Source organism: Bufo bufo, chromosome 9 (assembly GCF_905171765.1).
Source record: "Bufo bufo chromosome 9, aBufBuf1.1, whole genome shotgun sequence".
In the NCBI taxonomy this organism is placed as follows: Eukaryota; Metazoa; Chordata; class Amphibia; order Anura; family Bufonidae; genus Bufo; species Bufo bufo.
In genome coordinates, this window is record NC_053397.1 from 230,206,889 (window position 1) to 230,219,073 (window position 12,185).

Below are 12,185 nucleotides of genomic sequence, written 5' to 3' on the forward strand. Positions count from 1 at the left end.
ATGGGAATGTCTGTACAGCGCTGTGGAATATGTCAGTGATATATAAGTGATGAGAATGTCTGTACAGCGCTGTGGAATATGTCAGTGATATATAAGGGATGAGAATGTCTGTACAGCGCTGTGGAATATGTCAGTGATATATAAGGGATGAGAATGTCTGTACAGTGCTGTTGAAAAGTTATGGTTTTAGTGACATCAGGTGTTTGGGTTGTCTCGGTGACAGCAGGTGTTTGGGTGGTCTCGGTGGATGCAGGTGTTTGAGTGGTCCTACTGACAGCAGGTGTTTGGGTGGTCTCGGTGACTGCAGGTGTTTGGGTGGTCTCGGTGACTGCAGGTGTTTGGGTGGTCTCGGTGACTGCAGGTGTTTGGGTGGTCTCAGTGACTGCAGGTGTTTGGGTGGTCTCGGTGGATGCAGGTGTTTGGGTGGTCCTAGTGACAGCAGGTGTTTGGGTGGTCTTGGTGACTGCAGGGGTTTGGGTGGTCTCGGTGGATGCAGGTGTTTGGGTGGTCCCGGTGACAGCAGGTGTCTTGGCGTTTTCGGTGTATGTCTTGTATGATGAAGTCCCTTCTGGCACCAGTCACTCTGAAACCTGCTGTAGATGTTGGATAATGGGGTTCCCTGCCGGCATATTGGGGACCCTAGTAAAGGCTTTAGATTCTGTCAGTATTATGGTAACTATGACTAGCCCTATGAGCTGACACTCTTCTGCGGCAGTCATGTTTCCCTGATCACTGTTATACTTGTCTCTCCCCAGGAGGTGCAGCCATGCAGCATTATGGGGTGAATGGATATTCCCTGCACGCTATGAACTCGCTCAGTGCCATGTACAACCTGCACCAGCAGGCAGCACAGCAGGCGCAGCATACGCCCGACTACCGCCCCTCGGTGCACGCGCTGACCCTGGCAGAGAGACTTGCTGGTAAGATGATGGGGCCTGGGTGTTGTCAGCTAGCAGAAGTCATCAGTCTCTTCCTGTAATTAAATTGGCCCATTTTATCTTCCAACGGCTGTACATTTCAAGACATCATCCTGGAAGCCCGATATGGGTCCCAGCATCGCAAACAGCGCCGAAGTCGCACGGCGTTCACTGCGCAGCAGCTGGAAGCTCTGGAGAAGACTTTCCAGAAGACGCACTATCCTGATGTAGTGATGCGGGAAAGACTGGCCATGTGCACCAACCTACCTGAGGCTAGAGTGCAGGTACACCCCGGCCGTGACAGCTGAGCGCTAGGAAGTGGAGTGTGTATAATGATTACTGTGTGCGGTATGATGTGATGTACGCTATGTGTGATGTACGCTACGTGTGATGTACGCTACGTGTGATGTACGCTACGTGTGATGTACGCTACGTGTGGTGTACGCTACGTGTGGTGTACGCTACGTGTGGTGTACGTTACGTGTGGTGTACGCTACGTGTGGTGTACGCTACGTGTGATGTACGCTATGTGTGATGTACGCTATGTGTGATGTACGCTATGTGTGATGTACGCTATGTGTGATGTACGCTATGTGTGAGCTACATGTAATGTACGTGTGATGTACGTGTGATGTACGCTATGTGTGATCTACGTGTAATGTACACTATGTGTGATGTACGCTATGTGTGATCTACATGTGATGTACGCTGTGTGATGTACTCTATGTGTGATGTACTCTATGTGTGATGTACGTGTGATGTACATTATGTGTGATGTACTCTGTGTGATGTACGTGTAATGTACGCTATGTGTGATCTACATTATGTGTGATGTACGCTATGTGTGATGTACGCTATGTGTGATGTACGCTATGTGTGATCTACATGTGATGTACATTATGTGTGATGTACGCTATGTGTGATCTACATGTGATGTACATTATGTGTGATGTACGCTATGTGTGATGTACGCTACGTGTGATGCACCAAGTGAACTCACTGAGTCTCATTACATTGCAGGTTTGGTTTAAGAATAGAAGAGCCAAATTCCGCAAGAAGCAGCGAAGTCTCCAAAAAGAGCAACTACAGAAACACAAAGACTCTGAAACAGGGAGCAGTGAGGCCAAACTTGATTCCGCCCCTGCGGAGCCTGCAACTCCCAGCTGTGACTCCAAGTCCCTGCACAGCTCTGTAAATGACGTCAAACCGGAGCTGAACTCAGCACTATCCGATCAGTCCGCCAGCGAGTCTGCAGCCGAGGAGCAAACCGACAAAGAGGAGGAGTCCAGGGGCCCGCAGGAGGAAGAAACCGCAAAATCTTCACCCTCAGAATCCAAAGTCCCAAACTATAAGAGAGCAAGTCCCAAAACAGGTGAGTGACACAAAGGATCTGGTGCAATGGAGACTCTGCACAATGTCACTATGTGACGGGATATTAAGAGTCCGCCATGTAGGCTGACGACCTCTCTATGTGACGGGATATTAAGAGTCCGCCATGTCGGCTCAAGACCTCACTATGTGACGGGATATTAAGAGTCCGCCATGTCGGCTGACGACCTCTCTATGTGACGGGATATTAAGAGTCCGCCATGTCGGCTGACCACCTCTCTATGTGACGGGATATTAAGAGTCCGCCATGTCGGCTCACGACCTCTCTATGTGACGGGATATTAAGAGTCCGCCATGTCGGCTCAAGACCTCGCTATGTGATGGGATATTAAGAGTCCGCCATGTAGGCTCAAGACCTCGCTATGTGACGGGATATTAAGAGTCCGCCATGTAGGCTCAAGACCTCTCTATGTGACGGGATATTAAGAGTCCGCCATGTCGGCTCAAGACCTCTCTATGTGACGGGATATTAAGAGTCCGCCATGTCGGCTCACAATGTCTCTATGTGACGGGATATTAAGAGTCCGCCATGTCGGCTCACAATGTCTCTATGTGATGGGATATTAAGAGTCCGCCATGTCGGCTCAAGACCTCTCTATGTGATGGGATATTAGGAGTCCGCCATGTCGGCTCAAGACCTCGCTATGTGACGGGATATTAAGAGTCCGCCATGTCGGCTCAAGACCTCTCTATGTGACGGGATAGTAAGAGTCCGCCATGTTGGCTCACGAGGTCTCTATGTGACGGGATATTAAGAGTCCGCCATGTCGGCTGACGACCTCTCTATGTGACGGGATATTAAGAGTCCGCCATGTCGGCTCACGACCTCTCTATGTGACGGGATATTAAGAGTCCGCCATGTCGGCTGACGACCTCTCTATGTGACGGGATATTAAGAGTCCGCCATGTTGGCTCACGACCTCTCTATGTGACGGGATATTAAGAGTCCGCCATGTCGGCTGACGACCTCTCTATGTGACGGGATATTAAGAGTCCGCCATGTCAGCTCACAACGTCTCTATGTGACAGGATATTAAGAGTCCGCCATGTCGGCTCAAGAACTCTCTATGTGACGGGATATTAAGAGTCCGCCATGTCGGCTGACGACCTCTCTATGTGACGGGATATTAAGAGTCCGCCATGTCAGCTCACAACGTCTCTATGTGACAGGATATTAAGAGTCCGCCATGTCGGCTCAAGAACTCTCTATGTGACGGGATATTAAGAGTCCGCCATGTCGGCTGACGACCTCTCTATGTGACGGGATAGTAAGAGTCCGCCATGTTGGCTCACAAGGTCTCTATGTGACGGGATATTAAGAGTCCGCCATGTCGGCTCACGACCTCTCTATGTGACGGGATAGTAAGAGTCCGCCATGTTGGCTCACGAGGTCTCTATGTGACGGGATATTAAGAGTCCGCCATGTCGGCTCACGATGTCTCTATGTGACGGGATATTAAGAGTCCGCCATGTCGGCTCACGACCTCTCTATGTGACGGGATAGTAAGAGTCCGCCATGTCGGCTCAAGACCTCTCTATGTGACGGGATATTAAGAGTCCGCCATGTCGGCTCATGATGTTTCTATGTGACGGGATATTAAGAGTCCGCCATGTCGGCTCACGACGTCTCTATGTGACGGGATATTAAGAGTCCGCCATGTCGGCTCACGACCTCTCTATGTGACGGGATATTAAGAGTCCACTATTTCGGCTGACGACCTCTCTATGTGATGATATATTAAGCGCCATATAGACCCCTGGCATTCACCACACCCAGAGTAGCGATATAGAAGGCATTTTGTGCATGGTAATAACTGAGGGTTTGTTCTGTTGCAGAGTCCCCGGGCAGCAGTGCTGTGGCCCCGAGTTCCAGTAATTGTCTCCCTCCGACTCATTCCTACTCATCCTCTCCGCTAAGCTTGTTCCGCCTGCAAGAACAGTTCCGGCAACACATGGCAGCCAACAACCTGGTGCATTACTCGTCCTTTGATATGGCCAGTCCACCAGCTGTGCCATACCTGGGCATGAATGTGGGAATGGCACCACTCAGCAGCTTACACTGTCAGTCGTACTACCAGTCCTTGTCCCATGCTCAGCAGGTCTGGTCCTCTCCCATTCTGCAGAGCCCCGGGACCCTTCCAAGTCTCAACAGCAAAACCACAAGTATTGAAAATTTGAGGCTCCGTGCGAAGCAACACGCGGCTTCCTTAGGACTGGACACGTTACCCAACTGATGGTGCTGGACTGCCAATGGACTGTAAAGACTATTTGAGGACCGGATCCACACATTATGTGCTACAGGCCTTGTGAATGTCATTGTGGTGTCTGTAGACGTCTAGAGTGCCCCCGGCAGTCCCTGGACGAGAAATCCCTTGTCATGTGAATGTATGATGCACCGCTGATTGTTCTCGCTCCACCATTGCTATGCCTTGTATCCTACCATCAGCATCAGATTTTAACATGTCATTGTATGTCACTGTGTGCAGTCTCAGCCATCCTGTAAGCGGGACCTAAAAGGGGTTCTCCAGGATTTTCCTATGCTATTAATGGTGGTCCAACTGCCAGCACCCCTGAGCGCCACAAAGCACAGCGCCAACCATTGCATAGTGGCTGTGCTTGGTACTACAACTAAACCCATTTACTTAAAAAAAGATACACCCAGGCCACGTCACTGATGAAAGTAGCATCAGATTGAACTCAGAGAGCACTGCAGCCTCTTCATGCGGCTGCTCAGACCTATCCTGAACATAGGCCGTCAATATCAAAATTCTGGAGAACCTCTTTAAAGGAACACTAAACCTGGAATAATAAAAGTGAAGATTAGAACTTGCTGTCTGTCTGTCTGTCTGCTGGGATCAGTGGAGGAGGGACCCAGCTGCAGACAGCTGCCTTACAGCCAGGACAGGAGGACGGGGGAGGGAGATATGGCTGGATGGACATAGTGGAGTAGGAGCAGGAAACTTATCCTCCTCACCAACAAAGCCACGCTTCTCTCCTCACCACAGATATAGAAGCCACGCTTCTCTCCTCCCCATAGATACAGAAGCCACGATTCTCTCCTCCCCATAGATACAGAAGCCACGCCTCTCTCCTTATCACAGAAACCACGCTTCTCTCCACATCACATATACAAAAGCCATGCTTCTCACCATCCTTTCAGATACAGAATCAATGCTTCTTTCCTCACCACAGATACAGAAGCCTCGTTTCTCTCCCCACCTCAGATATAGACGCCATGCTTCTCTTTTCACCACAGATACAGAAGTTACGCTTCTAACCTCTGATACAGACACCATGCTTCTCTCCATCACCAGAGATACAGAAGCCACGCTTCTCTTCTCACCACAGATACCGAAGCCATGCTTCTCTCCTCACCTCAGATACAGAAGCACCACTTCTCTCCTCACCTCAGATACGGAAGCCATGCTTCTCTCCTCAGCACAGATACAGAAGCCATGCTTCTCTCCTCACCACAGATACAGAAGCCATGCTTCTCTTCTCACCACAGATACAGAAACCATGCTTCTCTCCTCACCACAGATACAGAAGCCATGCTTCTCTCCTCACCACAGATACAGAAGCCATGCTTCTCTCCTCACCACAGATACAGAAGCCATGCTTCTCTCCTCACCACAGATACAGAAGCCATTCTTCTCTAGTCACTACAGATACAGAAGCCATGCTTCTCTCCTCACCACAGATACAGAAGCCATGCTTCTCTCCTCACCACAGATACAGAAGCCATGCTTCTCTTCTCACCACAGATACAGAAACCATGCTTCTCTCCTCACCACAGATACAGAAGCCATGCTTCTCTCCTCACAGATACAGAAGCCATGCTTCTCTCCTCACCACAGATACAGAAGCCATGCTTCTCTCCTCACCACAGATACAGAAGCCATGCTTTTCTCCTTACCACAGATACAGAAGCCATGCTTCTCTCCTCACCACAGATACAGAAGCCATGCTTCTCTCCTCACCACAGATACAGAAGCCATGCTTCTCTTCTCACCACAGATACAGAAGCCATGCTTCTCTCCTCACCACAGATACAGAAGCACCACTTCTCTCCTCACCTCAGATACGGAAGCCATGCTTCTCTCCTCAGCACAGATACAGAAGCCATTCTTCTCTAGTCACTACAGATACAGAAGCCAGGCTTCTCTCCTTACCACAGTTACAGAAGCCATGCTTCTCTCCTCACCATCGATACAGAAGCCCCACTTCTCTCCTCACCTCACCTCAGATACAGAAGCCATGCTTCTCTCCTCACCTCACCTCAGATACAGAAGCCATGCTTCTCTCCTCACCACAGATACAGAAGCCATGCTTCTCTCCTTACCACAGATACAGAAGCCATGCTTCTCTCCTTACCACAGATACAGAAGCCATGCTTTTCTCCTCATCACAGATACAGAAGTCATGCTTTTCTCTTTACCCTAGATACAGAAGCCATGCTTCTCTCCTAATTACAGATACAGAAGCCATACTTTTCTCTTCACCCTAGATACAGAAGCACCACTTCTATCCTCACCTCAGATACGGAAGCCACGCTTCTCTCCTCACCACAGATACAGAAGCCATTCTTCTCTAGTCACTACAGATACAGAAGCCATGCTTCTCTCCTTACCACAGTTACAGAAGCCATGCTTCTCTTCTCACCATCGATACAGAAGCCCTTCTCTCCTCACCTCAGATACGGAAGCCACGCTTTTCTCTTTACCCTAGATACAGAAGCCATGCTTCTCTCCTCACCACAGATACAGAAACCATGCTTCTCTCCTCACCACAGATACAGAAGCCATGCTTCTCTACTCACCACAGCTACAGAAGTCACGGTTCTCTATTCAACACAGATACAGAATCCACGCTACTCTCCTCAGATCCTATACAGAGGCCTCACTTCTCCCCACACCACAGATACAGAAGCCACGCTTCTCTCCTCATTACACATACAGAAGCCATGCTTCTCTAATTTCCAGAGATACAAAAGTCACGCTTCTCTCCTCACCTAAGATACAGAAGCCATGCTTCTCTCCTCAACTCAGACACAGAAGCCACGCTTCTCTACTCACCACAGACACAGAAGCCAAGCTTCTCTAAATCACCACAGATACTGAAGTCACGCTTCCCGCCTCACCACTTATACAGAAGCTATGATTCTCTCCTCACCTCAGATACAAAAGCCATGTTTTGCTCCTCATCACAGATACAGAAGCCACGTTTCTCTCCTCACCACAGATACAGAAGCCACGCTTCTCTCCTCACCAGATACAGAAGCCACGCTTCTCTCCTCACCACAGATACAGAAGCCACGCTTCTCTCCATCACCACAGATACAGAAGCCACGCTTCTCTCCATCACCACAGATACAGAAGCCATGCTTCTTTCCATCACCACAGATACAGAAGCCATGCTACTCTCCTCATCACAGATAGAGAAGCAACAGTTCTCTGCTAACCACAGACACAGAAGCCACGGTTCTCTCCTAACCACAGATACAGAAGCCACGCTTCTCTCCTAACCACAGATACAGAAGCCACGCTTCTCCTCACCACAATTACAGAAGCAATGCTTCTCTCCTCACCACAATTACAGAAGCAATGCTTCTCTCCTCACCACAATTACAGAAGCAATGCTTCTCTCCTCACCACAGATACAGAAGCCATGCTTCTCTCCTCACCACAGATACAGAAGCCACGCTTCTCTCCTCACCACAGATACAGAAGCCACGTTTCTCTCCTCACCACAGATACAGAAGCCACGCTTCTCTCCTCACCACAGATACAGAAGCCACGCTTCTCTCCTCACCACAGATACAGAAGCCACGCTTCTCTCCTCACCACAGATACAGAAGCCACGCTTCTCTCCATCACCACAGATACAGAAGCCACGCTTCTCTCCATCACCAGATACAGAAGCCATGCTTCTTTCCATCACCACAGATACAGAAGCCATGCTACTCTCCTCACCACAGATACAGAAGCCACGTTTCTCTCCTCACCACAGATACAGAAGCCACGCTTCTCTCCTCACCACAGATACAGAAGCCACGCTTCTCTCCTCACCACAGATACAGAAGCCACGCTTCTCTCCATCACCACAGATACAGAAGCCATGCTTCTTTCCATCACCACAGATACAGAAGCCATGCTACTCTCCTCATCACAGATAGAGAAGCAACAGTTCTCTCCTAACCACAGATACAGAAGCCACGCTTCTCTCCTAACCACAGATACAGAAGCCACGCTTCTCCTCACCACAATTACAGAAGCAATGCTTCTCTCCTCACCACAATTACAGAAGCAATGCTTCTCTCACCACAGATACAGAAGCCATGCTTCTCTCCTCACCACAGATACAGAAGCCATGCTTCTCTCCTCACCACAGATACAGAAGCCATGCTTCTCTACTCACCACAGCTACAGAAGTTACGGTTCTCTATTCAACACAGATACAGAATCCACGCTACTCTCCTCAGATCCTATACAGAGGCCTCACTTCTCCCCACACCACAGACACAGAAGCCATGCTTCTCTCCTCACCACAATTACAGAAGCAATGCTTCTCTCCTCACCACAATTACAGAAGCAATGCTTCTCTCCTCACCACAGATACAGAAGCCATGCTTCTCTCCTCACCACAGATACAGAAGCCATGCTTCTCTCCTCACCACAGATACAGAAGCCATGCTTCTCTCCTCACCACAGATACAGAAACCATGCTTCTCTCCTCACCACAGATACAGAAGCCATGCTTCTCTCCTCACCACAGATACAGAAGCCATGCTTCTCTCCTCACCACAGATACAGAAGCCATGCTTCTCTCCTCACCACAGATACAGAAGCCATGCTTCTCTCCTCACCACAGCTACAGAAGTCACGGTTCTCTATTCAACACAGATACAGAATCCACGCTACTCTCCTCAGATCCTATACAGAGGCCTCACTTCTCCCCACACCACAGATACAGAAGCCATGCTTCTCTCCTCACCACAGATACAGAAGCCATGCTTCTCTCCTCACCACAGATACAGAAGCCATGCTTTTCTCCTCACCACAGATACAAAAGCCATGCTTCTCTATAGAAGCCACGCTTCTCTCCTCAGCACAGATACAGAATCCATGCTTCTCTCCTCAGCACAGATACAGAATCCATGCTTCTCTCCTCAGCACAGATACAGAATCCATGCTTCTCTCCTCAGCACAGATAAAAGGGGTTCTCCAGGATTTTCCTATGCTATTAATGGTGGTCAAACTGCCAGCACCCCTGAGCGCCACAAAGCACAGCGCCAACCATTGCATAGTGGCTGTGCTTGGTACTACAACTAAACCCATTTACTTAAAAAAGATACACCCAGGCCACGTCACTGATGAAAGTAGCATCAGATTGAACTCAGAGAGCACTGCAGCCTCTTCATGCGGCTGCTCAGACCTATCCTGAACATAGGCCGTCAATATCAAAATCCTGGAGAACCTCTTTAAAGGAACACTAAACCTGGAATAATAAAAGTGAAGATTAGAACTTGCTGTCTGTCTGTCTGTCTGTCTATCTGCTGGGATCAGTGGAGGAGGGACTCAGCTGCAGACAGCTGCCTTACAGCCAGGACAGGAGGACGGGGAGGGAGATATGGCTGGATGGACATAGTGGAGTAGGAGCAGGAAACTTATCCTCCTCACCAACAAAGCCACGCTTCTCTCCTCACCACAGATACAGAAGCCACGCTTCTCTCCTCACCACAGATATAGAAGCCACGCTTCTCTCCTCACCACAGATATAGAAGCCACGCTTCTCTCCTCACCATAGATACGGAAGCCATGCTTCTCTCCTCACCACAGATACGGAAGCCATGCTTCTCTCCTCACCACAGATACGGAAGCCATGCTTCTCTCCTCACCACAGATACGGAAGCCATGCTTCTCTCCTCACCACAGATACGGAAGCCATGCTTCTCTCCTCACCATAGATACAGAAGCCATGCTTCTCTCCTCACCACAGATAAAGAAGCTATGCTTCTCTCCTCACCACAGATACAGAAGCCATGCTTCTTTCCTCACCACAGATACAGAAGCCATGCTTCTCTCCTCACCACAGATACAGAAGCCATGCTTCTCTCCTCACCACAGATACAGAAGCCATGCTTCTCTAGTCACTACAGATACAGAAGCCAGGCTTCTCTCCTTACCATAGTTACAGAAGCCATGCTTCTCTCCTCACCATCGATACAGAAGCCCCACTTCTCTCCTCACCTCAGATACAGAAGCCACGCTACTCTCCTCACCACAGATACAGAAGCCACGCTTCTCTCCATCACCACAGATACAGAAGCCACGCTTCTCTCCATCACCACAGATACAGAAGCCACGCTTCTTTCCATCACCACAGATACAGAAGCCATGCTACTCTCCTCATCACAGAGAAGCAACGGTTCTCTGCTAACCACAGATACAGAAGCCACGCTTCTCTCCACACCACAGATACAGAAGCCAGGTTTCTCCTCACCACAGATACTGAAGCTATGCTTCTCTCCTCACCACAGATAATAAAGCCATGCTTCTCTATAGAAGCCAAGCTTCTCTTCTCCCCACAGATGCAGAAGCCATGCTTCTCTCCTCACCACAGATACAGAAGCCACGCTACTCTCCTCACCACAGATACAAAAGCCATGCTTCTCTCCTCACCACAGATTCAGAAGCCACACTTCTCTCCTCAGCACAGATACAGAAGCCATGCTTCTCTCCTCACAGATACAGAAGCCATGCTTCTCTCTATCACCACAGATACAGAAGCCATGCTTCTCTTCTCACCACAGATACAGAAGCCATGCTTCTCTCCTCATCACAGATACAAAAGCCATGCTTCTCTCCTCACCACAGATACCGAAGCCACGCTTCTCTCCTCACCACAGATACAGAAGCCATGCTTCTCTTCTCACCACAGATACAGAAGCCATGCTTCTCTTCTCACCACAGATACAGAAGCCATGCTTCTCTTCTCACCACAGATACAGAAGCCATGCTTCTCTTCTCACCACAGATACAGAAGCCATGCTTCTCTCCTCACCACAGATGCAGAAGCCATGCTTCTCTCCTCACCACAGACACAGAAGCCACGTGTAACAGACCGTTTCAGCAGACAAGGGGTTAAAATCCGTTTAGGCGATATGCCCCTTTCTGAGAGACAGGCACAGCTACTTTCAGAACACCAAACTCCCGAACTGGATACAAAGTAGCACTCCAAACTGGAACCTCGCGAATAGCTGCTAGCAGACGAACAGGAATCAGCTTACACTTCTGGCAATCGGTCTTCTAACAGCATACAGTGAATCCCCCCAATAACGAGACAAGGCTCCGTGTTGAGGGTCAAGCAGTGGTCTGACTGTACTTCACGTACAGCCTCTTTTATTCATAAACCACAAACATAGTACTGCCCACAGGGGTTTGAATTACAACCAATCAGTAATTTACAACACATACAATGTAACTACAGCAACCAATCGTTCACGCCCCCAGAGGACCAGAATGAAGACTGTGACATAGGACACCATATCCCCACAATGCATCATGGTCTCCTCCTCTCTGTCCCAGAGACAACCTGAGGAGCAATCCAATTATCTCTGAGAACAAAGGGAGATCGCCAATACACATGTGAGGACAACAGAACAGACATCACCATTTTAAACACACAATGGGACAATGGCACAATAGAAACACACCCGCATTTTCCTCCCAAGCTGACAAGTTACACTTATTATAAAGTTACAACTTTGTGAGTTTACATTGGCCATACATATAACTTACATTAATTCAAACAGTATAACTTGGGGACAAACCTATCCAAAATTCACTTGAATCGGTTCAGGGGTTTAAAAGTTAGTAT

At 49.0% G+C, this 12,185-nt stretch overlaps 1 protein-coding gene across 2 annotated transcripts; it reads left to right on the forward strand.

The window, feature by feature from the left end:
* Positions 1 to 766: 766 nt before the first annotated feature.
* On the forward strand, positions 767 to 4,540 carry DMBX1 (diencephalon/mesencephalon homeobox 1). Of its 2 annotated transcripts, none has more exons than XM_040408501.1 (4): positions 767 to 920; positions 1,023 to 1,201; positions 1,938 to 2,289; positions 4,143 to 4,540. In XM_040408501.1, the coding sequence occupies exons 1-4, from the start codon at positions 767 to 769 to the stop codon at positions 4,538 to 4,540; spliced, it is 1,083 nt and encodes a 360-aa protein (XP_040264435.1). The 2 variants fall into 2 exon arrangements, with proteins under 2 accessions (XP_040264435.1, XP_040264434.1); XM_040408500.1 differs by having other exon boundaries at positions 767 to 918; positions 1,006 to 1,201.
* Positions 4,541 to 12,185: the final 7,645 nt, after the last annotated feature.

What these genes read in the sequence shown, in the direction of transcription:
- DMBX1 (XM_040408500.1), top strand. Translation starts at nt 767, where the DNA reads ATGCAGCATTATGGGGTGAATGGATATTCCCTGCACGCTATGAACTCG. An exon ending in ACCCTGGCAGAGAGACTTGC is followed by an intron (nt 919 to 1,005) that starts TGGTAAGATGAT and finishes TTTATCTTCCAA; the next exon opens with CGGCTGTACATTTCAAGACA. An exon ending in GAGAGCAAGTCCCAAAACAG is followed by an intron (nt 2,290 to 4,142) that starts GTGAGTGACACA and finishes GTTCTGTTGCAG; the next exon opens with AGTCCCCGGGCAGCAGTGCT.